This window comes from Notothenia rossii, assembly GCF_949606895.1.
Source record: "Notothenia rossii genome assembly, chromosome: 1".
Taxonomy (NCBI): Eukaryota; Metazoa; Chordata; class Actinopteri; order Perciformes; family Nototheniidae; genus Notothenia; species Notothenia rossii.
Window position 1 is genome coordinate 35,405,226 of NC_136912.1, and position 27,814 is coordinate 35,433,039.

At 39.4% G+C, this 27,814-nt stretch overlaps 1 protein-coding gene and 2 long non-coding RNA genes across 4 annotated transcripts; 2 read left to right on the forward strand and 1 right to left on the reverse strand.

Moving 5' to 3' along the window:
* Positions 1-2,879: 2,879 nt before the first annotated feature.
* On the forward strand, positions 2,880-5,150 carry LOC307041441. Its single transcript, XR_013808768.1, has 4 exons — positions 2,880-3,699; positions 3,801-3,875; positions 4,044-4,439; positions 4,627-5,150. It is a non-coding gene; the product is annotated as an uncharacterized lncRNA (long non-coding RNA).
* Positions 5,151-6,206: 1,056 nt separating this feature from the next.
* LOC307018970 (uncharacterized protein) lies at positions 6,207-9,007 on the forward strand (the record flags this gene model as incomplete). The annotated part of the gene is made up of 8 exons (XM_079649545.1): positions 6,207-6,330; positions 6,570-6,662; positions 7,064-7,126; positions 7,262-7,353; positions 7,789-7,906; positions 8,004-8,105; positions 8,204-8,377; positions 8,844-9,007. Exons 2-8 carry the CDS (start codon positions 6,656-6,658, stop codon positions 9,005-9,007), a joined length of 720 nt encoding a protein of 239 aa, XP_079505671.1. The 5' UTR covers positions 6,207-6,330; positions 6,570-6,655.
* Positions 9,008-15,302: 6,295 nt separating this feature from the next.
* LOC307020409 lies at positions 15,303-17,388 on the reverse strand. Of its 2 annotated transcripts, XR_013802879.1 has the most exons (4): positions 17,296-17,388; positions 16,967-17,034; positions 16,421-16,464; positions 15,303-15,633 (listed from the first exon to the last, which is right to left on the reverse strand). It is a non-coding gene; the product is annotated as an uncharacterized lncRNA (long non-coding RNA). The 2 variants fall into 2 exon arrangements; XR_013802880.1 differs by lacking the exon at positions 17,296-17,388 and having other exon boundaries at positions 16,967-17,284.
* Between the last annotated feature and the right edge of the window lie 10,426 nt (positions 17,389-27,814).

Genomic DNA, 27,814 nt, shown 5'->3' on the forward strand with positions numbered 1-27,814 from the left:
ATAAGCAACCTAGCTTAGAGCTAACGTTTTAGAGTTGGTACAGTGGCTTTGCTTTCTGTCTGAAAAAAAACGCTATTCTTTTTTCTACTCAAACCAATGCAGCTGTCCACATCAACTTCAGTGCATGCATCTTTTCACGCTCGATACTTTGTTTGTCACCGTTGCACACAAGTACATGTGTTGGCTTGTGAGCTTGTGTCAAATGCTTCTTATGGCTGAAAGGATCCAGTCATTGAGGAACTGAAGCCTTTTGCCGTCGGGCTGCTGATGTGTTTCTTTCACTGTCCTGCCAGTGTAGACATGGCGTAAAATAGATTCCAAGGGACTAAGCATGAAACAGAGACACAAACGTTGGACATGTCACATTATTTACTATAGTCACATATTCCCTTCGAAAAAATACATGCACATCTTACATAGCCGTGGGAACATGCTTCAAATGGGGGGTGCTGTGGGGATGACATCAGGGCTGGTTTTGACCAATTTGCAGCCCTAGGCAAGATTTTAGCTGGCAATGAAAAACCTCTACAAAACACTACAAAAAGATAAACGTATTGAAATGGTGGACAGCTTATATCAAAAGGCTTCAAATGTATTTAGTATTGCATAAATAGTATGTTTAATTGGGGGTGGACATCACATCCTCTAGGGGGGTCCGGGGGTATTTTACTTTAACATTTTAAAGTAAAATACTTCAATCTGGTGCACTTTGAGCGCCCAATTACTTGAGACTGGATACAACTCTAAACACCCATGTGAAAAAGATCGGTTTGCATTTTATTAATCAAATAAGTATATGAACATAACCAATAACCTACAATAGCCAATAACAAATAAATGTAGGCTAACTTGTTTTATTTTTGTGGTTCATTTATATCTTATTTGACCAGTTAACATTTATTTATTTATGCATATTTTTAAATCTCCAGTTTTAAACAATATTTTTGGTTTACTGTAGAATACATTGGAATGATTTCAAACCTGTTTTTATTTATCCTAATAATTATAAAGGTGTGCCTTGGAAATATTTATATCCATTAGCGCAGCAGAAGCTAACAACAATCCCCGCCGATACCGGTTCTCTCTCTCTCTCTCTCTCTCTCTCTCTCTCTCTCTCTCTCTCTCTCTCTCTCTCTCTCTCTCTCTCCCTCAGCTGCGGGCGCCTGATAAACTGTATTATATTTGTATTTAATCTTGTGAAAGTGCAGATCCCCTGTCCTCCACCAGGGGGTGCTGCAGCACCCTCAGCACCCCTACTTCCCACGGCCTGTCATCTTATGAACAGCGTATAACTCTTCCTCCTCCGCATGTTCAAACAGTATTTCCTTATCGCCAGCCATGTGAAACACAAAGCCATTAATTTATCTTTCTCCAGTTTAGGCACAACTGCCATAGCCTAACCTCTTTAGCTTAGCTCAGGGGTTTTCGAAAGTGTGGGAAGGTGAGCCTCCCCTCAGAGAACATAAGAACAGCCGTGCACCCCTTCCCAATTATTATTGCTATTATTATTATTATTATTATTATTATTATTATTGTTGTTGTTGCTATAATGCAGGGGTATTATTATCCAGTGGAATGCCCTTACCTACTGGGATAGTTCAATCAAAGTGGTTACTTTTTTTGGGCTGGCCAGTGCAGTTTTTTTTTTCATCCGTGAGCAGAGCAAATTGGCATGCCTATAACAGCTGAATGCGGCAGAGGTGGGAGTAAGTCCTACATGTGCAAGTCTCAAGTCTTGACCTACAAGTATCAAGCAAGTCTCAAGTCACTGTGGTGAGAGTCAAGCAAGTCAAGTCATTGCTCAGGTAAAGCAAGTCAAGTCAAGTCATACACAATTCTGATGAATAAGCCCAGTTTCCACATTTAAAATCAGTTAAAAGACAGTGGTTATGAAAATGGATTCAACCCACGCTATGATCTTCATTACATACACAGTTAATCATTTGAAATTTAATTTAGACCGGTGACAATCATGTTAGATTCGTATTAACCCCAGAACTGCAGACAATAGAGCTAGGACTCAAAAAGTCTGTTCAAAAAGGCAGAATTCCAGGTAAGAAAATCATGGCATTTGCCATTACACATATTTAATTGAAATTTCTGTTAACACTAAAACCGCCAACAGCGTCAGCACCTACATAGCAGCCTGTCCTCCTAAAAAAAACGACCAAATAGGTCGATTGTTTAAGCAGTGTTGATCACGATATTACGACCCAAAGCCACGTAGCTTTCCCCCTATTCATTTCTAGCAGCAGTTTATTACGACCTTTTGTCACGATCGTAATCCTGTGAACTTTAACCTTGCGCATCAATAAAAGTGCGACGAGCCAAGAAGATGAAGATGAAGAATAAGATGAAGAAGAAGAAGAATTGTTAAAGAGCGTCAGAGCTTTACAAGTGGTAAATTTGATTTCTGTATTTCATTTGATTTGTTTACGCTTTTAATTAATCCTGTCGTTTTTCTACTAATCATGTTTAACCACGATATTTCAGTTTTACGTTTTAGGGCTGGCCCGTGGCATAGGCAGTATAGGCGAATGCTTGTTGTTAGCAATAGCATGGCTGTAAAGGTTAGCGCTTAGCTTAGCGCTTAGCTTATATGCGCTAACGGATATGTATTGCAATATAAGAAGGTTCGTCTACAACAAGTTGTAGGGAGAGTTTTCTCCTTCGCACAAAAGGAGCTAAAATCTTGCCTAAAAACAAAACCCTTGGTAGCACGTGACATAACACATAACAATGGCAAAAGTATGTATATTCAGCTAACCAGACCAGGACATGATATGACCGTAAACAATGCGAAAGGAAATGGCATTTTAATAATAATAATAACAGTTGACATTTACATGGCGCTTTTCATAATGCACACAATTTTTTTTTCTTCTAAATGTCACCTAACATGTTGCATTAATGATAGTTAGGGTAAGTTCAACACTTGAATATCATCAGGTCATAGTTGTTTTACTACTTTCAACATTCGCTAATTCAACTTAAGTTTTGTGAAAGCATCACATCTAGTTAAAAAGAGAAATATATTTCCCTGTAATTACTGATTTACCTGGGACTTGATTGATTTTGGTGCCTGTAGTTTTATTTTGGCAAATGCTTATTTATGAAGCAACAATTAAATTACATGGTAGCACAGCTAATCTGAGTTCATCTGTTTGGTTTTTTTCAGGTTATCTATCAATTCAATTATTTGAAGTAGCCTATTATCATAAAAAAATCAACGATTCTTTTCAGAGCCATATTCGTCTTCCTACTCTCTTTCACCCCTCTCGTTTTCTTGTCTTTTGTTTTGTTTTTCTCCCTCCCTGTATGTCAGTTCATCCTTTGTTTGTTGTTGCCCTTTTTATCCTCACTTAAAAATGGCATCCAAGCAACTGAATGAATGGCTAGAGATAGGGAATGCCCTCGCAGATGAGTTGGCAAATAAGGCAAGTACAACGTTATCCAAATATGTATTATAACATTTACTCAAATGATAAAAGACACACACATTACAAAGATGTGTGTGCAACAATTAAGGGAAATATATAATCTCTTTTATATATTTATATATTAAGATACCAAAGAAACCAAAGAAACCGAAGATACAGAAGATACCAAAGAAAATAACGCAAGGATCAAATGTTTCCTGGAGGAAGAGGGACCTGGATGGGAACATTATAGCCCAACATTGGAATAAGAATCGATCTGGTCTGTAAAATATAATCTAGTCCTAGTGTTTCATTAAGTTTTAATGTCGTTGGTCGGTCCTCAATAATGTTTCCCATATCCTCGTACTTTTTTTTATGCAGTTAAACCTTCCAGCTCTCAGGAGTCCCCAGAGGTCGAGGAGACACATGAGATTCCTCTACAGGTCCCAAGTCTTGGTATGCACAATGAATTCTTAAATTATCCTTCAACTTGAAATGTAGGTAATTGTTTGTAGTATGTAATAGCTTTGTTCATGATACATCGTAAAGTGAAAAGCCATGTATGGAATATCTTTTTTTAATTAAACTAAATTCCATGATTTGTTTTATATTTTGTTATTTTAGATCAACATCTTCAGACACTGAGAAACCTGTTGGGTTCTCTCACTGTCCCTGCATCATCAGAAGAAACACCCACTGCATCAACATGGACCCAAAGACAGTTGAAACGTGAACAAAAATTCAGAGCTGCAATGCCAGAGCTCCTTAATTTGAAATTGGCTGCAGAGATTGTCACTACACGTTCCTGTCTCCAATGCAAAACTGCTGATGCTGTGGTCCGGTGCTTGGACTGTGTTCCACCAGGAACTCCCTTTCTTTGTCCGGCATGTGACCCTATTATCCATGGTAAACATGTCTTCCATGACAGGGAAGCCATGTTTGATGGGTTTTACAGACCTATTTCTCCCACATCCTTAGTGGTTGTGGATGAAAGTGGCCAATATGGACTCTGTGAACAAGGTGGGTTCAAATAAGGTATTACATATTCCCTTACCATGGTTTCCTAATGTGCACTACATATACAGCGGCATCATTTTCACCATGTCGGAAGTTTGCTTTAACTGTTAAAATGTCTCAATTTGTATTGACTACATGTCCTAACATGTCCTAACATGCATATGAATCTCTGAAATTGTCTTTGCTGCAGTGTGTCTGCTTCCAATTCCTCCACCATCCCAAATCTGCTTCTGTGGTCCAAGCCAAGATTTCACCATCATCCCAGGAAAGCAGACCGTGTTGGTGACTATCAATGGTTTGTTGCCACCAGAAGACGATCAAGCAGAAATACAGGATTACTATTATACTTTTGTCCTACATTGCATAGATAGCTGTCAAATTGCACATTTATATTTTTTCTCAGGTCCATACAACGTTCGTCTGCCTTCTGTGTGCTGTCCAATTTGTTCCGCCAAATGGTCCCCGAGCATAGGTGACTTGCTGGGATACAAATACTGGCCAGCAACCGACAGCTGCAAAATTATTTTTAACTTTGATGTGTTCACATCATTCGAGCAAATGAAATTGGCCAGCCCAGCATTATCCCAGCAGGTATTTATAAAAATGCTTGAACATCGATCGTTTTCCACAGGAAGGGTAAGAATAAAATGTGGTTTTCAAGATTTTTGAATACCAAACTTTTAATTAACCAAATGAATATCATTCTTGTTTCCAGACAGGCAGAATCTGTAGCGATATCTTCCACAGAGTCTTTCGGGAGTTTGCCTTCTGTAATTACAAACAAGAAGATCTGTGCCTGGTGGAGCCCTTTAAATGCCCAGCATGCACACCTGACATGCTGGCTATTGCTGTAGATGGCAATAGAAAGCATAGTCGCTTCAAGAAGTCCAGAGGGTCAGTGAAATCATATTCTCATTTTAGTTGTTGTTTTATTGACTAAGTTGAATATCTTTGCTGAAATGTTTAACTTTCCCCAACTCTGCAATTTCTTTTTCCAAAGTTTGTAGACCATCAGAAAACAATAGTTGGTTTGAAATTACACATAATTATATAAATCCAATTCATAAACATTATTATATATGACGCCTGTAAAGTTAACTCAACTTTAAAATGTTAAATGGTTGACGTTAGTTGGATATGTTGGAGCTAAGAACCAGTTTTGGATATAATCGCTTCATGAAAAATGTATTAAATTGCCCAGGAACCTTTTTCTATGCCTTCCTCTGCCCTATTCCATGCCCATCAATATAAAGGATGTACTTTTATTTGTACCTTTTTACAAGAAGTCAGTAAACTTTTCACTAATGTTAAATAATGGTGACAAAAGACTTTACACAGAATTACAGATCAAATTCACAAAGACCTTTTCCACATTTATGAAAATGTTATGGCAAAAGCAAATTGGCCACATTAAATAGAGGACACAATCAAACTTATGTATGTATGATAATGTTGCTTACAATGTCTTTCTCGAATTTCGCAGGACAGTTGAACCATCTCTATTTGATGGACTGTTCATTGCCCAGGACAGTAAAGTGTCTGCCTTTGTCGACAAAATCAGGAGCCAGATGACGATTGTAAGAATCTATTCAATCCCCTAACCCTTTATTTATTTTTCTTAGCACAGGGTTAAATGTAACAGATTGTGTCTATTTCAGAAAAGTGGTCGTGATGTTTGTGGACCGGCAACATTCACAGCTTGCAGAGAAACCTCACACAAGTCCAGGGCCAAGGTGGATGAGGAAGGCCTGCAAATAGCTGTGTGCAGACATGGCATCTTGCTACAAGGCCTAAATCACTACCGTGGTGAAATATATGCCTACCCAATGTTCCTGCAGAAGGAGCTGGCTGAAGTTGCGAATGCAACATTCTTTTGTATGGATGTTGCCTGCAGGTAGTTATAACTATTGCAAAATTGGAAGTGTTTGTGGGAAACGTGTTATCTATTTCATTCTTGCACATCCAGTAGATGTAAAGCAAAAAAAACATTCATTTGGATAAATGCTGATGTTGGTTACAAGGATTGTACTGGTAATTTTAAGGACCTGGTTTATCTTTTTACTATTATGCCATCATGCAACTGGAAAAGCTCATTGATTTTGTCATTACAGGTACTGGCCTTATTTGGAGAAGATGGCAGCAAAGTTGCCTGAGCTCCAACCACTTACAGAGATGAAACCTTTTCTCTCTGTAATGCACGCCAAGGCCCACACAGGCAAATGCGAGGTACAGTATGCAAGTTAAACATTTGTGTCACTAGATTCAAATGTTTTAGAAATTGTAGTGCACATAAGAATATCATGTAGTATATTCTATTCAAGCCTGTGGAATAATTGTAATAGTTACAAATATTGACAAAATTGTTACAAAACAGACTGTCACAAGGATAGGCTTCCAAAACCCATTATGTTTATTTTAGTAAATATATCCGCACTGTAGAAATAATGAATGAATAGAGCTTCAAATAACTGCAGTTGTGACATTGTAGTTCAAAGCATAATTCAATCTCAGAACATTTTAACTTTCTGAAATTGCTCCTGACACTGATGTTAACTAAAGATGTACAGTACAATAAATTATAATATTGAAATAAATAGCTAGATCTCATTGTTTATGATTCTGAGCAGGTGAAGTGGGGTGGCAGAAGCCAGGAAGGTGCTGGAAATACTGTCGGCGAGGAAGTGGAACAGGTTAACAGCTTCCTCTAAAGGGCAGCTCTGACAACAAAATACATGACCAAATCAGGTTGGTAGAGGAAAACAAATAGTTTGAAGTAGTGCCACATTGTAAAGCTCATATGAATTTTCATGTTTTTGTGTTTACAGCTAGAGCAGATATGATAACCGTGCTGGCTATGCAATGGAACCACAGGAAGGTGGAGAATCTCCACAAGACACTCTCAAAGAGATTTGTCAAAGTAAGCCGTCCATGCTGCATTTCAAAATGTATATTAAGAATATCCGAGTTTCTTGTTGTAGTAATTTAACACCATCCTTAGCTACATGTTGTTGAATTGAATGTATTCTGCAATCATTTCATTATGATGGTGCTGCCATGGCACACTGTTCTGCCAAGAGAGTCTCTGTTCTGTTTGTTTTTAATAAAGCACTATAGGTTGATTCATCTGAATTTCTGGATAATAATAATAATAATAATAATAATAATGTTAATCCTGCTTGATCTTGAAAAAAAAGGGAAACTAAGGTGATACTTGCCAACCTTGAAGAGAAGGTGTTTAGCATTTCATGTTGTTGTCTGGTCAGTTAATGTGCATAAAGGAATTCAGTAAAAAACAACCTTCTCAACCAACTGGAACGCAGATTCACTTTTTCCTTTTAAACATTCTAAACAGACTACACAGAGAGCACAAACTGAAGTGGACAATCTTGAGAGTCTCAAGCAAGAGCTGAACATCTCCCTGGAGGACACGGAGCAGTGGGTGTTGGAGGTCAAGCAATGGGCAGCCACTGGTATGTTATATGATCACTGTGGTATAGATTTGGTTCCATATTTCCAAACATTTGGCTTCATGTTTTATGATTACACCTTGTTGTTTCTGTTTTCAAGAGAAACATGGAGCCCAGAGTAGCCAGGAGGAGCTCCAGAGAGAAATAGATGAAATTATTTATTCCCTCCGAAGAAAGAAACACGACCTCTATCGACAAAATTGTATTTATTATTACGTTATCTAGAAACAATATTTGTTTCTTGTTGTTGTTGTTTGTATTATTAATATTAGTTTATTTGTATTTTGTTTTACTTTACAGACAGCAACCAAACAAGGCAACGCAAACGGAGAAGACTGACAGAGCTCAAGAAGAAACTCAGAGAGAGGATACTGCAGTACAACACCATTGATGCCTGTTCAGAGAAAGTTGACACAGAAGCAGCATGCGGTCTGTCTGAGGATGTCATTCTGCCCTGGGAGGCGCAAGGAGATGGTAAGAAACAACTTGTTTTTGTTTGCCCTAGATATTCCATAAATTCAGTTGAAGTACTAGAATACAATCACCAATGTAACACAGAGCTGTCAGCATAGGTGTCACAAATCATCATGATCACAACAAATCATTTTGAAATAATTATATTGAAAGGTCTGTATGATGTTGCCCTATCAAGTCTTAATAGTCTAGTCTCACTGGGACAGGCACATCTATGGAAACAGTAAAACCCTTCCTGACCACCCTGAACTGCATACTAATGTTTAATCTCAAGACATACTGAATGTAATTCTGCCAACATAGACAGAATTGAACAAATTCAGTAAGCGGCGAGGTTGAATTTTTTTTTTACCAGATTTTAAGGTTTTGGTCAATTTAAGTTAAAAAGATTGAATACAAACTGATATTATTTGTTTTATTAGCCTTACCATTGTGGTTGTTATATTTTGTGTTTTTTCCATTATAGTGGTGAACCTGCGCACAAAGAGGCGACTTTTTGACCAGGTTATGCTGGTCAGGCGTATGGAAGAGGAGAAAGTCATCATTGTGAAGGAGATGACCCAGCATTGTCAAAATCTGAGGCAGGCACTGGACAAACTGGACCACCTCCTTCATCAGACAAAAGACTAAATCCGGAAACAAAGTATGTTCCACAAATACCGATTTATAACATTTGCCACTGCCCCCCTCCCAGTGTCAAATGTCTATCACTGGATAGCATCTGTAATGATTGCATTTTTTCTGAATCACAAATCTTTTTAGCTAATATACAGCCTCGGAGTTAAACATTAAAATTGCTTATATGGAACCAACATCAATGCTAATTAAAAGTTGCCTTACATAGACTGTCATTTTGTCTTTTTATTTTAGTTTCTCCAAGCGATATAACAGAAGAGGGATACAGGGGACTGCACTGCTGTATTTTACACCATCAATATCTTCTGGAGCAGAAACTGAGCAGAGTCACCAGCACCTACAGCTGTATTGGCTCGAACTCGTCTTTTCTCATGATGGAGGAAGACATTGAAGACGGTAATGAGGACGACGAACAGGACGGTGATGAGGACGGTGATGAGGACAACGAACAAGACGGTGATGAGGACGGTGAGGAGGACAACTAACAGGACGGTGATGAGGACAACAAACAGGACTTAACAAGTCTATTGTGTTGTATGCATGTCAACGTATTAAAACGAGTATTACGATTGAATGGCTTGTTTATTACCTTTTTTTTATATGATCCTGCTTTGCATTTGCTATGTCTGGTATTCAACTAAATGCCATTAGCAGTTATCAGTCACCTTCAGATCCGAGTTACCTCGAGGGCCGGAGGTTCCCCACCCCTGGTATAAGGTTTTGGTGATCACCCTTATTATCATCATGTCATTTAATCATGATCTGTTTAATTAGCCAATGCTTACATCCAAAGAATGTGTCTAGACTTTACTCCTACAGACACACACTAACAATAAAGATTGAGCTAAGTAATACACTCACGAGCCACTTAATTAGGTACACCTTGCTAGGATGGGTTGGACCCCCATCTGCTTTCAGAACTGCATTAAGTCTTCATGGCATAGATTAAACAAGGTACTGGAAGCATTCCTCAGAGATTTTGCTCAATATTGACCTGATCGCATCAAGCAGTTGCTGCAGATTTGTCGGCTGCACATCCATGACGCAAATCTCTGGTTCACCACATCCCAATGGTGCACTGTAGGATTTGGATCTGATGACTGTGGACTGTGACATTTGAGTAAAATTCATTGTCATGTTCAAGAAACCAGTTGGAGAATATTTGAGCTTTGTGACACGGTGAGTTATCCTGCTGGAAGTAGCCATCAGAAGATTGGTACACTGTTGTCATAAAGGCATGGACATGCTCAGCACAACCCGGTATCACGGCAAGACGTGAACATGTGACGAGATACCATGATGGGAGACGTGAAGCTGTCACGATTTCGTCCCTTCAAACGTGACAATTACACAGTATTGTTAACGTGGCCCAACCAGTGGAGATATGAAATGCCAAGCAAATGCTACCCCGACGGTCGGTTGTTATTATTATCAATATTAATATAATAATGATTTAATTTGTAATAGTCACACTCAATTTCGCCAATTTTCTTGTTGCCCCAGCTGGTCGGCACCTCTTTTAGCAGATACAAGGCTACATTCATTTATTAAATCGATGTGTGTGGATGTGGAATTAACGGACGTGACGTTGCACGATTGCGTTACCAGGCAACAGCTTCGGCTCATGTTAATTTATAAACTCTTCAACTCGAACCGTAGTTATATTTTAAAACATTTTAGAAAGCCTCACAAAATACTTTAATGTACATTTTAATTTAAATGTGAAGGAATGTGTGTATAACAAAATAAATCCTTCAAAAACAACACCGGAAACAGACATAGGCAAGATCCTCGGTTATGGCTAGAAAGGATCCGTCTAGTGTAAATATGACGTCACGTTCTCGTTGTAACTCTCGTTGTAATCGGAGCGGCTCGGAAACACATCTACAGCAGTAACATGATGCAACATACACATTAATGCAGCAGCAATATTAATAGAGAAAGATCAGACATAATAGTAAAACACTGCAAGGGAACATTTTATTGCACCAGGAGCTATCTTGGGACTTTTACTGCGACAACGTTGACTTGCCTGTGAAGCAAAAATAAACCATAGTGTTGGTGATCTACAGTGTTGTCATTCTTCTTTGAACACCAGCAAGACCGCTTTTCAACAATCACACTCCCTGTCATTGACATAATTAATAGATAGTTTAGCTTCTCACCATCATTTGCTGTGGCCAACTGATGTTAACGATCCTAACTGAAAGGCTGCCTGCCAAACGTAAACATTCAGCCACGTGACATTCAGCCGAACTCTCGCGAGAGTTTTACACAAGACGGATCCTTTCTAGACATAACCAAGATCCTCAGCTCGGTGATTCATGGTTTAGCCGCAATGCACGTTGGGAAATGGTGTTTATGCGATGTGAAATCCGAAAACATTTAAAAAATATATATATATACTTTATTCCGAGTTTGCTTGCTTTTTCTCTTTGGAGCTAATCACATAACGGCATTGTAATACACGGTTCGGCTGCATTACATATTACATATCTGCTGTAGTTATCTATTTATAGAGCCCTGATGAGAAGACTTCTATACAAACAGGAAGAACTGCCGCCAAAACTGAAAACGTGACGTGGATCACAAATAAATCAGCCATTTAACAACATCTTAGATTTATTTTCACACAATATGTCTCCTTGCAATATCAACAGTAATTCGGCTGACTTTTATATTTGATCCAATTGGTAGATAGGCAGTATTTACACCATAACGGTGCACAGCTGATAAACGGGCACCTAGTGGTTAAAGCGCGTTATTGAATTTTATTATTATTATTAACTAACAGAATAAGAGACCTGACAGGTGATGGTCAGACGTTGACCTGGCTGCACAGTCACAGAGGCTGGCTGTGTCAACTGTTCACACTTCACACCTGTACAAATACAAAAAAAAGTTATATGACAGATTATCCTGTTAAACAGCAGTATAATAAGTGTTGACTCACTTCCAGCTGCCAGCAGCAGCAGCAGAGAGAACATGATGATGATGACTCTCATTTCATTTAATTTCAAACCTTTATTTATACAGGTGTATCCCATTGAGATCATTGATCTCTTTTTCAAGGGAGACCTGCTCAAGTAGGTTCCACACGAAACATAAAAACATAAACAGAACAACAAAAGGACATCATACAGCATCATTTACATAACTATCCACATAAACAGGTACCAATAGCTTCCGATTGAGTAGCATCCAACCAAGCTTTAAAAACATTTAGTGGCACCAGATTGCTCAGTTTCCATTTAATTTGCAGACTATTCCAAGACAGAGGAGCTGCGCATCTAAAAGCTGTCTTCCCTAAGACAGTCCTAGCAGTTGGCACATTTAATAAAACCACAGCATTCGATCTCAGGCAGTAGCCACTTACAATTTTCCGTGAGATCAGGGAGCAGATATAAGATGGAAGTTTCCCTAACATGGCTTTGTATATAAAAATGTACCAGTGACTGAGCCTCCGTACAGTTAGTGAAAGCAAACCAGCCCTTGCATATAGGGTACAGTGATGGCTTAATGCTTTACAGTTTGTCACAAATCTCAGTGCACTGTGATACGCAGCATCTAACTTGACAAGGCAATTGCCAGGTGCATTCATATAAATCAAATCACCATAGTCCAGCACAGGTCAAAAGGTCACAGTGACTAGCCTTTTCCTGGCCTCAAGCAGAGAAACAGGACTTGTTCCTGTAGAAGAAACCTAGCCTAACCCTCAGCTTTTTAAGCAGGTTATTGACATGAAGTTTAGAAATGTGAGACAATCATCAAGCCAGATACCAAGGACTCTGAGAAGACGTGAGCTCCTGATCCCCTTTAATCTCCACTGACAGTCTCTTGTGAAGGCCTTATAACTGTATCACAATGGATATTACTGAGTTTGCATAGAACCAAACTTGTTCACGTGTGAATGTGAACATTAATAGAATATCACCTTCCATCTTCAGAGCAATCTGACTATTATAACATTAGCGTTAAGAAAGCTTAATTAAATATCTGCCACAACATAAGTAACTGGATCAAAGTAACAGTACAGTCCGCGGCATCACATCATAATGTATCATATATTTCTTATCTGAGTCAGCTGAGCCGTATCTGGCCGTGCAACACTTACAGTGTCACATACTGTATGCAGAAGTATTATTTTAAGCAACACATTACGAAACACTCGAGTCAAATGTAATTAAAGTCAGATCGTGTCTTAGACGGGGCATATCATAAACCTGTTAATGTACGCATTCAAACACTTTTTCTTGTACCAGCAGTATTCACCTTGCAGGTGCAGCTATGTGGCTTTTATCCTGGATAAAGTGTTTGAGTCATGGATGTTTAAAGTCTTCATATTTGTCTAATTATATAGTTGACTTTTCATTCAGGAAGTATGACGCGCTGCGCTGTCAGTACGCTTCTCCATGTTTGTGATTGGTCGAATGCTCCAAATACCACCCCTTTTATGTGAACGCGCACCTAACTAGATAGGACACGGCTGGCTTGAGCGATCCACTTGATAACCCCTGTCGTAGTGCCGTTTAGCGAGAGGGCGTATGTTTTGGATTAGGCCAACCGGCTAACTCAAACATATCCAGGTTAGGTTGAACCAGTTTCGTGGTATACCCCCCAGGTCTTGTCCTGACTGAGCACAGGCACCTGTAGCCTTGGCTGCTGTGCTCTCAGTGTTTTGTCTCCCTGTTCCTGCCTATAGAGCTCCTGCGGTCACGTGACTTTTGGTTATCAGCCACCATTTTGGCAGTAAACATGACGACCGGCGCCAGCGTTTTCCTACCGTGCGAGTATACATCTCATTTTAATTCAAGTGAAATTCGGCTTTATAGTACAAAATTAGAAAGATTAAATATAAGCGACCCATATAATGCACCCGGTGTGCTTTTCAAGAGCATAACCTCCTGCTCTGAAGACGATGTACCCGACTTGCGCTACGCGGACATCCACAGCTATCTTGTAAGCTTTCCATCAGTGTACTCAGGAGACTCCCTCAGAGCTTACAAAAGCTTGGAGGCTTACAAATGGTGTCAGTCCGGCTTCGTAAACAACATTCAACTGTGGAGTCTTACATCCAAAAACTTCGGCATCATCACTGCAAGGGTAAGTATTAAATTATTCCAGTTTGATAGGCAGTGTCACGTTAGCATTGTTTGTTTATTAGCTTGTCTAGCTACGGCAGTGTCACGTTAGCATGTTTGTTTATTAGCTTGGATAGCTACTGCAGTGCGTCTGAAACTAGTTTGTATTTTTGCTTTTTGAAAACTTTTTGTAGCATTGTACTATATTCCTTCACCCACCTGATATGAAGTGATCACTGCATAAGCGAAAGCAAACGGCCGGGGGGTCCCATCTTTCAGTCTTGTTCAGACGGCTCCTGGCTCTTTTAATCGCTGCGATCCACTTTTCCCTCCTCTCCGCGTCTTTTGGAATGCGATAATAAGATACACCTTTCTTCTTCCCACGCCTATTTGTGCAACCTGGTGCACAGCAGTTATCCACCATCCTCGACAGTCTGCCAGTGCCTGCCAATGAATTTACTGACGCGATTACTGCCAAAATGGCTGCCCCCTTCGTTTCTCGTCACGTGACCAGCATATGTGACATCATCCGCAGGAGCTCTATTGGCGTCAGCTGATAGAGGTGTTGGTTTTATCTTGTTATGCACAATGTTGATTCTTCTCTCAGAACTAGCTAAATATGGGTCTGGGGTAGAGATCTTCAGAATTGGTTTGGCATCTTTTGTGTCAATTCGTGGCACACAACATGTCTTGTGAATAAACCATCAGTTTGCCATTAAATTTCCTGCTCTCCTCGTGTCTCTCTGACTCCTGTTTCCATTGCTTCAGAAGTTTCCATCGCATATGAAAGATTTTTACATGTTTGTAAATTATTTTGGTTTCAGTGTGTTTTTCACATGGGTGAACAGTATATTTATATTTTATGGAATGAAATACAATGTCAGATTAGGGGAAAGTTAGGAGAGTGCATGTTAATGTGTCTGGAGGTGGCGTGTTCCAAAAGTGTTTGGGTTTGTCTGCCGTGTGTGGGCTACGTTCCATTTCAAATTGCCGCCCGTACAATGTATGCACCAGTCTGTGATATGCCGATGTGCAGGCCCGCCCCTCCATACACGCCGATCACACAGACTGCGTCTGCCTCTCGCCCTCATCTTGTGGAGGGAGCCTCATCTGATGCGCAAATGCGGCGCAATTGAGCGCGCCACAGTTTCTGCTGCGAGGCTCCACTAGCTGTAATCGGCTTGGTGTGTCCAGGGTTTACACACCACCCCCCCGTCGACGCTCGCGAGGGCCTCATCACATCACAGCCCTGCCGATGTGATATAATGTATAGGACCTTTTTCCTCATGGGTGTCATTCACAACAGACCAATCATGACAGTTTTAGAGAATGAGTTTGTATGGATACACTTAAAACATATATTTGTATTTGTCTTGGCTTCAGCTCACTGATAACATAAGAACACAAATAGGCACAACACTTACATAGATGTTTTTTTTATATGTATTTTATTACTCCAAAGTAGAAAAAAAAAAAGTCAGCCATATTTAACTGGGAAAGTTTTCCTTTGGCTCCCAGGAATTTTTCCACTTCGCCCCACTGTAAAACAGAAACACAGCAAAAAGTATTACTTTTTTTCAACTGTTTGGAATATGTAGTTCTACAGTATGTTGACAATGCTATTTCAAATGAGAAGAAACACCAAGTCACTCAAAAATATCATGATGAAAGTGCAGTATAATGTATATATTTATATATAACACGTACATCATATATAATACAAGATACATTTTTTATTTCAAAGTCAATGTTTCATTTGACCAATTCTTTGAATTTGCTGTCTTATCAATGCCCAAACATACAGCACTAAACTTAGACAACTGCCTGCAAGACTGCACACATAAATAATACTACTTACTACTACTAACTATACTTATAGTATAATTGTTAAGAACAAATGTAACAAGTCAGTAATTACAAAAGAGATCAAATACCATCCAGCCTCACATATCAATCATTTAACCTTTAGTGATATTGATCAAGGATAAACTCTATTGTATATTTTATTTTAATTTCTATTTCAATGTAGGCTACTTCCCTGCTTATGTGTTACAATCAGACAGCGTTTCTAGGGCGCGATGTCTGAATGACGAAGGGCAGGGAACTTGGATGTCTTACTTTATGGCGCAAACGTCTGATAGAGCCATTGATGACATGGCTCCCCACCCCCATGTGATCAACTAAATTAAATTTACTGCTGAGGAACCCAAAATGTTTAAGTTAGTGATCTCAGGGTTGATGAAGTTGGTTGGTAAGACTACTTTGTGGCCCCTGTTCTGCCAGACCCATCAGCTACACTGAAGGAAACTTCAGATTAGATACATACCATCCAGAGCAAGACTGCCACTGCACCAACACCTCGGTATGGCCCTGAGTAAAGAAACACAGATTTTAGGTAAACTTCATTTTTTTCAAATGTCATACATGTAAATACAAAAAGTCCAGTGAAATCAAATGATAATTTGAAATAATAGTAGGTACGACTAACTCAAACATATGAAGGACTGTAACATAGTCAATAGCATTTTCCCCATCAGTTTAATATTTTGGAATACTATTATTATTTTAAAAAATATTTTTACTGCCAAGAATAGGAATTCACCTACAAAAGGATTACAAGAAAAAATGTAATATACAAATAAATGGCTGGACATGATGCATTAATGCGACATGAAGCATTACACAAGTACCTCAACCTTAAATTAATAATAAATTATTGTTACTGTAATTTCAATATTTACATTAGCAGTCATGCTTAAGACTGAAACACTCCTTTTAAACAAAGTATACAAAAATCCAATAAGATAAGACTTGGTTCCACGGAAACATTATTGTCATTGTTTATTTATTTTAAAATATTTTCTAAACAAACCTCCCTGATTCGTTCCCTCAGTAGTTTTTTGTAGGGGAAAGTGTCTGACCCTTGATGAATGGGACATTCTGCAAGGTATTAAAAGATGGTAATAAGTTGAAGTTCAGCAATAACCTCCTAAACATTGCCTAACATCACATTGTGCTCAATTAAACTGTTCAAAATGGCACTGAGACTTTTGATACTGCAAAGTCTTAAACAAAACAGAAGGTGGCGTATTCTAATTGTACCGATGATTGTTTTCTCTCTCTTTAACTAATTCAATGTGCAAAATCAAACACAGTTTCAGTCGATGTAAATAAGATAATTACTAATTAACCCGCACATACCCTTAATTGCCACTTTATTCTTCGTTGGTCTTCTTTTCTGTGAGGAAGACACTGAGGAGAGAGCAGGAGTCAGGCCGGAGGACAGAGCAGGAGTCAAGCCGGAGGAGAGAGCAGGAGTCAGGCCGGAGGAGAGAGCAGGAGTCAGGCCGGAGGAGAGAGCAGGAGTCAGGCCGGAGGAGAGAGCAGGAGTCAGGCCGGAGGAGAGAGCAGGAGTCAGCCCGGAGGAGAGAGCAGGAGTCAGGCCGGAGGAGAGAGCAGGAGTCAGCCCGGAGGAGAGAGCAGGAGTCAGCCCGGAGGAGAGAGCAGGAGTCAGCCCGGAGGAGAGAGCAGGAGTCAGCCCGGAGGAGAGAGCAGGAGTCAGGCCGGAGGAGAGAGCAGGTGTCAGGCCGGAGGAGGAGAGAGCAGGAGTCAGGCCGGAGGAGAGAGCAGGAGTCAGGCCGGAGGAGAGAGCAGGAGTTAGGCCGGAGGACACAGGAGTGAGGAAGAGAGTGAACTCAGTGTCAGTCTCGGTGGTAAGAGGTACAGACAAGTCTGATCCTGGGTCTGCGGCCATTTCTACCTGTGTGGTTGAAGGGCCCTCAGGTTCAACTGCCAAAGTCACTATTGAGAAGAAAAAAAAGTAGACGCATGGTGAATAAATGACCAAGTATAATCCGCCATATACATTTATAATCTGAGTAATTACAGCTAAAAATGAAACAGCGGAACATGAGTGATTATGTGTTACAATGGCGTTTGTTAGCAACCAGGAAATGACACCAGTAAGGACAAACAGATGAGAATGCTGCGTGGGGTCTGGGTGCCGTGTTGGCGGGACGTTGGGGGGCTCGCTGCTCCGCCCTTTGAGGCACGAGGAGCAGACATTGTGAGCTGGATTACTCGTGTTGTTTCCTGGTTGCTGCGTGGGGTCTGCGAGACAGCGAGGAACTCAGCCTGAGCACACACACACACACACACACACTCACAGCCAGGCTGTGAGTGTGAGTGCGTGTGTGCGTGAGGAGATCCACGGAGCCTCGGCTGAGAAAAGATAAGGCTGAGTGAGTGTGTGTGTGTGAGCCGGTACGTCACTATGCCCGTTACGTCACTATACTCAGGAAGAAAAAATTGAAAAAGAGCAGCATAGACAGGTATTTTCTGTGTTAGAGTTTTACTCGCTACAGGGTGTACTTTGAGGGTTTGTGACTCTGCAGACCGTTTACATGCAGGAAAAGCTTCATAACACACAAGGGGACGGGTAATAACCAGAAAAGCATGACATGGGCCCTTTAACTGACAAAACAAGACATAACGACATATTTTTACTACTTGGTAAACAGTGATTCACATTTTTTTACATTTAAAACCAGATAACTGAGCAACTAATTTACAAAAAATGTTAACAGATAAATTGCTGAAATATAGCATGCAGATTTGTATACTTTACCATTAATAAGGCTTTCGTAAATCCTCTTTATGGTAACAAGTGCATTGTTACAATCTTCTGTCTCGATTTGCCATGGACAGATGCAATCGGCCGCAAAACCATTTGTGCCTCTCTTGGCAAGAAGGAGGATGGGACGCCGATCTAACATTTTCCATTTGTGGAGCTGGAACACAATGGACACAAAAAAAAAAGAAATATTATGTACACAACAGCTCTAAACATTTTCACACACCTAAAGCCATTATAACTCCATTTATTTTGCATAAGTGAAAAATGCACTGATGTGATACGTGTGCACATTGAGGAAGGCACCCCACAATTAACCAGGTGTGATTTTAGACCCCTTTTAGGGGAGCCCCTAAAAAAGAACTGTAAAAAGAAAAAGAAGTTTATCGAGCTCGGGTTCACTTTGAGTTTTTTTTACATGGGCATAGTTATTTTTATATGGGTTAGGGATGCCAGCGATTATTCTATTTTTCAAATATTCGTTACAGTCTCCATAATCGAAAATTATTTTAAAAATTCGATTTTATTTATATATTTTTATTATTATTTATGTTTTTATTTTTTTTCCTGGCTTAGTTTCAATTCGGCGGCGAATAATCGATTAATATTCGCCAGGGCTGTCCGATTTTGATCATGGTCAGTTTCTGGCATGCCTAATATTTGTCCATTTAACTCTCACATTCAGATATCTGAATAAGCTACATTTAGCTTTGAAACATGTCAGCAAGCTATAACCTATATCATTTCAGGTTCAAAGTTCTGCATTAACAGCACTTCAGATGTAAAGCTGGTGTTACAGGGGAATTTTGAAATGACTGTTCGAACACGGCTCAAAGTCAGAGACTCTGGTAAGCTTAATGAAAGTGCTTTTAAGGGCCTCGTTATTAATACTAACTCTTTCCAGGTCTTGATTGCCTTTCAAGCACTATATTAATATGGGCTGGTTTTGATTCTGTGACATTCTTGGTTTTACCATTTATTCAAAAATGTATATGATATTTCATTTATTTTACTTTTGGAAACCATAGTCACATAATTATGTGTTTTCCATACCATGAAGTTCCAAAATAAAATATAAAACACCAAAATGCAGGTTTTTTTGTAAGATGTAATTAGAAAAACATGTACATTGAAGCTCTGATTCTAGGAATTACCACTGGCCTGAACTATGCTACTTCTGCTTAAGAAATAATGTTTTACTAAAACTGGGTGCCTGCAAGTACAAACACTATCTAACATCAGTTCGAAAAAATGTGTTATGCCTTTACAGATTTAAATACAACGGTGACAACAATTTTGCTTAACACATTACATGAAGTGCAGTAATCGTGCACTAGTCTGTACTTCTCACATAAACTTAATTAAGAAATTAGGATTATTTTAAAAAAGTAAATGAGGGCGACTGTTGGAAAGTATAAATCAATTAAGTAATTTAACAATTTGTATAAAAAGATTAAGATCAGGGATTATTTACACACTTTTTTATGATAACTGACATCTGCAAGAGAAAAAAGCTTACCAGTAAATATGTCGAGTCATACACTTAGTTGACACTGTGGTTTTTCTTTTGCGTGGCCTTCCACTCCTGTGCAACCTTTTCTTTTTGCTTGGAGAGTTTCTCTTTGTAGGGTTGGATGGCACCACATTGTTTGCATTTTTTACTTGCTACTCCTATGCTTTGCCTGCATGTCTGGCACACTTTTTCAGTAGGCATTTTGAGATTTCTCCATAGGATTTGGGAAAATAGCTCGAAATAAGGTCTGTGGTCGACACAAATTTAAGAGACGGATCACGTTTTGTTCTACGACAGACAGCCGTGATTTTTGAAGATTGTACGTGTCTGAAAAACGATGGTTGTTAACAGAAGTTGTCGAGGACGTTGTACGTCATTACGCCGCCTCCCGTTGATTTAAAACGCGCCCGTGGGTCGTAAAGGTATACAGGCTGACGCACCCGTTGATTGAAAACGCTGCTCTGGGTCGTATTAATGGGTCGGAAAACAAGGAAAACAATCGACCTATTTGGTCGTATTAGTTGGAGGACTTGTTGCAACATAGATATCATTTTCAAATCATTTAATGTGTTCCTCTTCATAATTTCCTTATAAACTAAGTAGAACGATTTAAAACTCACTTAATTGGGTTCATTTTGAAATTGCTTCAGTTTATCATCGTAACAGATCAAAAAGTTCAGATTCATTTAACAATAAATCAAGGAATGATGCACTTCTACAAACAAAAACATAATTAAAACATTTAAACAAATGACTAAAAGTAGATGACCTACATTATTCAACAGTGTGTGCTCTCTCTCTCTCGCTCTCGCTCGCTCTCGCTCTCGCTCGCTCTCGCTCTCGCTCTCTCTCTCTCTCGCTCTCTCTCTCTCTCGCTCTCTCTCTCTCTCTCGCTCGCTCTCTCTCTCTCTCTGCATACCGCTGTTCTCTTCTTATTACCGTCATCGACAAATTAATCCTTGAATCCAAACTTGACTATTTTTGGAGTAAAGCTAGCCGCTGCCATGTCAACTGACACTTCTGCCTTCTAGTGGGTTGCCAGGTTTGCGTGTATGGCACTATAATCACGTTATTCAAAAACACGTAATAATCTCACGACAAAAACAAACGCAAATAATTAATTTTAAACCGTCAAGTCCTTTCAGTCTCAAGTCAAGTCTCAAGTCATGAATACCAAGTCAAAGTCATGTCAAGTCTTTTATCAATGTTAGTCAAGCAAGTCTCAAGTCAAAAAATATACGACTCGAGTGTGACTCGAGTCCCCACCCTTTGGAATGCGGCGATTATCATCTTGTTCACCAAAACGCCTCATAAACGTATTAAGATCTAAAGCTTTAGTGCGTTTTGATTCAATGCTGAGTACAGCCAAACTTCACAGTCTCTTCTCTGTCATTGTAGACTGCAAATACCTCATTCCTTCTATGTACTTGAGTCCAAATGCACCGTCCTGTTCATATGAAATCGCAGTCAATCACATTTCGTCGCTCGCGCCAGGGCCGGGGGAAGGGTTACAAGGCTTGCGTCTTGTGCTGAATTCACTTGCACTCGGACATTAGGGATTTTCTCTCAAATGTCCGATGAGCCACAACTTTTCTTTCAAAACAAACCTGACGCTTTCTGCCAGAAGCAGTCTCCTCTTTCACTTTAGGTAACTTCACAAAAAATTGTTCCATGTTGCCGCTCGCATAAAGTTAGCTGAAGTTAACTAGCTAGATTTCACTGTTTCTCGTTATTTTTTTCTCACGCTGCGCCCCCCAGGGGAGGAGTGCCTCACACTTTGAAAACCGCTGGCTTAGCTAATTTCACACTGACTGTAGCCTATACTGTAAGCAGAACCATGCAACTCATCTAAAAGAACAGAGAGTAGGGAAAACAGGTTCCATTTCAAGCCTGGCTGGTGTGGAGCTGATGATACGATTGTATGTGGGGATGTAGGCCTGTTCACAAGTGATACAAGGAATTAACAGTAGCATATTCTTTAGAATGGATTCTACATAAATTATGATGTGCATTGGATGATCGTGAATACCAATCAATAACATTGCCATTGAGAAACTACATATCTCTGGCATCAAACTTAAATGCAGAGACATTCAAATAGAATATAAGATATGCATAAGTCTATAAAATAAGTAGATTATTACTTTATTGATATGTGATCTTGTAAGACCATTATATAGGCATGTTGTTTAAAGTTTTGGCCATTAAATCTGACACACAAAAGGCAGTATTCACTTAATGCAGTACTACAAGGAGCAGTATGATTCTAATGTAAAACGCCATTATACTGCTTATTTTGTGACACATCCTTTTATACATATTATCTCATTATTTATTTCCGCTCTAGTTACGACCAAAGGGCAACCTAATAAGAAAATGTCATGTTGTCAATGGCAACCATTATAACAACATAAGACGTACAAAGTGAGTAAGGCTCAGCACAGGAGAAACGATTAGTTATATTCATGATGTAGTGTAGTCGGAGGCGTACGTTGATGACTACTAATGAACCGCCATTTCCCCTTTTTATCATCTGCCTTTATACATATATGACTAATATCTGCATGGAAAAATGCCTTCAGATGGAACCAGCTAACTAACCCTTTAACCTTATTAGTAACAAGAACATGTACGCCTCGTTTAAAGATATGGTAGAGTGCACTCATACACACACTGTCTCATACAACGCATGGCTGATTCTAACTCTTTTAAATGTACCCACTTTATCCCTTATGCATCTTGGCCGTATTGTTTAAAACTCTGCTCCTGACTTTGAACCTATCCACCCAACAATGCTTTTCCCTCCCCAGGTATTCCTCGACATCTCAAATGAACATGCTAATGTAGTTCCTTTAAAAACATTCTTGACGATTAACTAATGAATGAGAGTCTCCTTCACATTGGAGCATGTCATTAAAATCACACCTCTTTGGTTTGTCGCTGCAGGACCTCAAGGACCCACAGGTGCGACAGGATTGGCTCCAGCTGGGCTTCAATTGCATATCTAATGCAATCAGACACCCCTGATTTTGTCCCTTGATCGCTTTCCGAAAAACTCAGATGCCAATCAAGTGGTTTTATCAGTTGGGTCCATGTGTGTCATCATACGATTTCCCCCTTAAATTATAACTCATGTATGAGGTACTGTATGTCTGTGATTATATATTTGTATTAGGGCCGGGACTTTAACGCGTTAATTAAGATTAATTAATTAAACAAAGATTAACGCATTTTAATCGCACTTATTTTTGCACCGCGGAACGTTTCTCACTGGATGAGTTTCAGGGGTACCGATTATACTGGAGCACCAACTAACGTTCATGACTTCAGACAACAACAAACCACAGTGAACAATAGTCAAACATGAACGAAGAAGCTGATGAGACCGCTTTGGTTGGCTCCGTGGATGGGACATTTTGTTTTAAAAACGGACGGATGGAAGCGTCAATAAGAGCACGGTTGTTTGCAAATTATGCAAAAAGGAATTCGCATATCACCGCAGCACATCAAGCCTCAAGTATCACCTCAATGCAAAACATATAGCAGCTAGCGTGGAAGCTAGCGTGGACGTTAGCCCGACTCGGAGAACAAGGACCCACACCCAATTCGCGTTGATCAAACAGTGGCCTATGCAACAGAGAGATTTTATTTTTCATCAGGATATTGGAAGAATAGGAGGGATTGAGGTCAATCACTGGCACTTTTTTAATTTTATTTTAAATGGTACACTTTATGTTGAACTATTTATTACGTTGTTGGTGCAACTGGCACTTTATGTTGAACTGTTTATTGTTTTGGCCAAGGTTATTGAGAGAGTTGGACTGAAATTGATTAGATTTTTTAAATCAACTGTTGGTAAATCAACAAAGTCTGTTATTATGGCCTCTGAAGCAACAGCGAGATGCTTTCTAATAGTCAGGGTTTCCAATGTTCTGAATGTACTTGAAAGTATTGTGTTTTAGTTAAAAAACAAAGTGTTATAGTTTACAGAAGGTCTACCTACCTTTAGGCTACCTGAATATCTGAAATGTACTATATTCCTAAATATTCTATTGCTACACTTTATGGCAAAAATTGCATTTTTCTGTTGGTCTTGGTTAAGTACCACCTTGAAAGAAATAAACAATGTTTTGTTGCTTAAGCTTATGTATTCAGTCATTATTCAATGGTATACTAAAATCCATGTGAAAAAAATTGCTTCTCACTGTTCTCAAGTCAAATATTTATATGTGATTAAAAATGCGATTAATTTCGATTAATTAATTACAAAGCCTCTAATTAATTAGATTAATTTTTTTAATCGGGACCCGGCCCTAGTTTGTATATTATATGTTTGTATACTAGTCTATAGGTGTTGATGTGTATGTCAGAGGGACTAACAAGTCAAGCCACTTGAATATTCTCTCTGCTGTATTTGGTCTCCATGTGACTACATTTATGCAAATACAGCCTTTTTATATAAATTCTGACGATAATGTATGGAGATTCGGCACAGCACCATTTTGAAAGCACTTTGAATGTGGGTCTCCCCAAGGGTTCTAGAATCTCTCAGTGTGTAAATGTGTGTTTGTTCGTGCTTGCATATCCCTACGTGTGTGTGTGTGTGTGTCCTGTGTTTGTAGCGCGCTGAGCCCAGGGACATCAGCGATGCCACCACTGTCCCAGTTTCTCGCATCCCTCTTAAAAAACATGTTGATTCAGACAAACCTCCTTTTCCTCCTCTGCTCCTCTCATCCCCTCACTCCTCTTGGGATGGACTGGAGGAAACGTACAACCACAGCAGACGTTCATCAACCACAGCCAGGGTGTTTGATTGTTACACTTTCTTCCATTTCTTTCACTTTGTTTTATTATTCCAAATCATCTTTTTCCCCAGCTGACTTCCTTGTGAAACAACAAGGAAGCTAGTCAATAGGATACAGCAGGAGCATGCCTGTTGGTCGTTATTTTAACTAGTCAATTGTACTGCGAATTGCACTCCCGAGAGATGTCGCGAATGCAACAACAAATGGTGGTAGAAGCAAGCTGGGGGACTTTTTGATGGCCATCAATCACTTTTGCTGCTATAGCTGCAGCAGATTTTTCCAAAAATGTTGGAAAAGTGAAATGTGGCGGTATAATAATTATGCTCAAATGACTTTGGATTGCTTCAAAAATGTACTTTTTATACAGTCAGAAAGTAATCCACTGAGGGAAACCGTGGGACCAACAGCAGTGTACTGTTTCTATGAAATGTTCAAATTGAGATCAATACAAACTTAACTAATCTATTACGATTTGTCAACTGCTTAGAGATGTTCTGCCCCTTAGCCTATCATGTACAATGTGTTGGAGCGCTATAGTGCCATAGAAGCATAACTGTTACAGTGATTTCATTATGTTATCATCACTGTGCCAACTCCACAAGTCAAATGTATTGTCAATCTTCTGTGTGCAAGATACAGACAGGGAGACCGAAATGTTGTTTCTCACCAACCCGAGGAATAAAAGTTAAAATATCAAAAGAATATATATATAGTATTAATCTAAACATGAGCCTAATATGTCTGCTTTAAGAGGCAGGGATAAGTGAAGGATGAGGAGTTGGTGACTCGACTGTCATGGCATTATGAAGAAAAAAAATATGAAAATAGATGTATTTGAAAAAGGTCCCTTGATGAATGATGAAAAATATCATTTTGAATTAAAATGTTAAAATCCAGTTGAATTTTTTTTAAATGAACACTTACTTTTTCATTTTAATTTTCAATTGATTTTTACTGCCATGTATTTCATCATAGATTTCTCCCACTTTAAAACAGGTACAATATGCAGTTTCTCCTCCATCTTTTATCTTTGTGGAAGAATGTTTGTGTTCAGAGCATCAAAAGCTAGGTGTTTGATGGGCTTTTTACTTCCTTTGTCAGACATCAGCTATAGAGAAACATTTTCATCTAGGTGATAGTTTGTAACAAGATTTCAGAGATAAGACCCTCTGAACTCACTGCCAGCCCCACTGTACAATATATCGATATATTTCCTGTGTGTGTGTGTGTGTGAGTGGGCTTGAGTGTGTGTAATCACATGAATCACAACTCAAGAGATGGCCAACAAAAGTAGCTTACCTCGAGCATTAGTTATGGTAGGTTCCTCTTAGACATGCAGATTTAGCATGCGTGTGTGCGTGTCATGCGAGTGTGTCCACATGCATGCATGGAATTGAGTGTGTATGTTCTCCTTTGGGCACAGCAGCAGATTGCTGAACAGACAAATGTGTCCATCAGCCAGAGACTCCAGGCCTTCAACTCTGACTAATCGCCCACGAGACGTGTACATGTGCGTCTAATGGTTGGGGGGATGAGGGGGTCAAACATCGAGTGTAGAAACAAATTAGGGTTGTGGGTAGCGGAAAGGGGGTAGGTGAAGGCAATTCAGCAACACGGCAAGGGAGACAGGGATGGAGGAGAGAATATCCTGAAAGTCACGATAGCATGGTGAACTGAGAACGCTGTGTAATTATGAAGACGACATGAGGGTCTTACGAGGCAGCGAGTAAGTAAAGAAGGAAATGACAAAGCAGAGAGAGAATTAATAAAGAAAAAAGGAAGTGACAGGTGGTGAAAGCAAGACAGCAGGAAATAAAGAATGGAAGAACAGGCAGAACAAACACAACCCAAGGCCCTAGACTCTGACTAAGAAACAAGAGGAAGGTGGGAGAATATGGCCAGGGGGAGGACAACATGAAGGAGAATAGAAGATAGGAAAAGCAAAATCTCTCTGTCCCTTCTACTGTAAATGAATCATTAAATGGAGAGGTCTAGGGTTTGACTTCTCAAAAGGTCAACTGAACAAAGATTCTCATCAAAGTCTCATCTGTATATCACTTAAAGCTGCACTAAGCAATTTTTTATATTAGAAATGGATCAGAATTCTTTGTTATAATGTAAGATGTAATGTTGGGTTGAGGTATTTCACCAAACTGCATGCTGTATAAAGCTATTTAGCCTCTTTTAGCTCATTCTTTGGTTTTCTGACTTGCAACAAAACCTGGTTTAAATGTATTTGAATAACATCCCGGTGTAACATGCAACATAAAAATCAACACTCAATACAGCATATACCTCAATGAATATTGTTGACAGACACTTAAGACTAGTGGACGCTATCTTACATTTACTTTTCTCTGATAAGTAATCCCTAACAGCAAACCTCTTATTCTTGTGTGATTTTCACAGGGAATTCTGCTAAACTAAATATTCAAGTCCAAAAATACTTATTGAAGCTGTATTTAAATCAGATATGCCTAACAATATGTGTCACAACTTTAAGGACAAAAACTAAAAAGCCCAACTCAACCAAGGCAGGTCCAAAAAGCAAAGTCTTTACTTGCAAAAAGTGGAGCAAGGATACAAAAATCCAAGTCAGGCAAACACAGTATTGGACAAGGCCAAATCAAAGTACGGGGTAGACTAGGGCAGGGACAAAACACAGGTTGAACACAAGTAGTGGCATGATTAAGGATCAAACCACTGGTATGCTATGCCACATGGCTTGAAGACAATCTGGCAACTGGTAGAAGTGGATAGGTTTATATT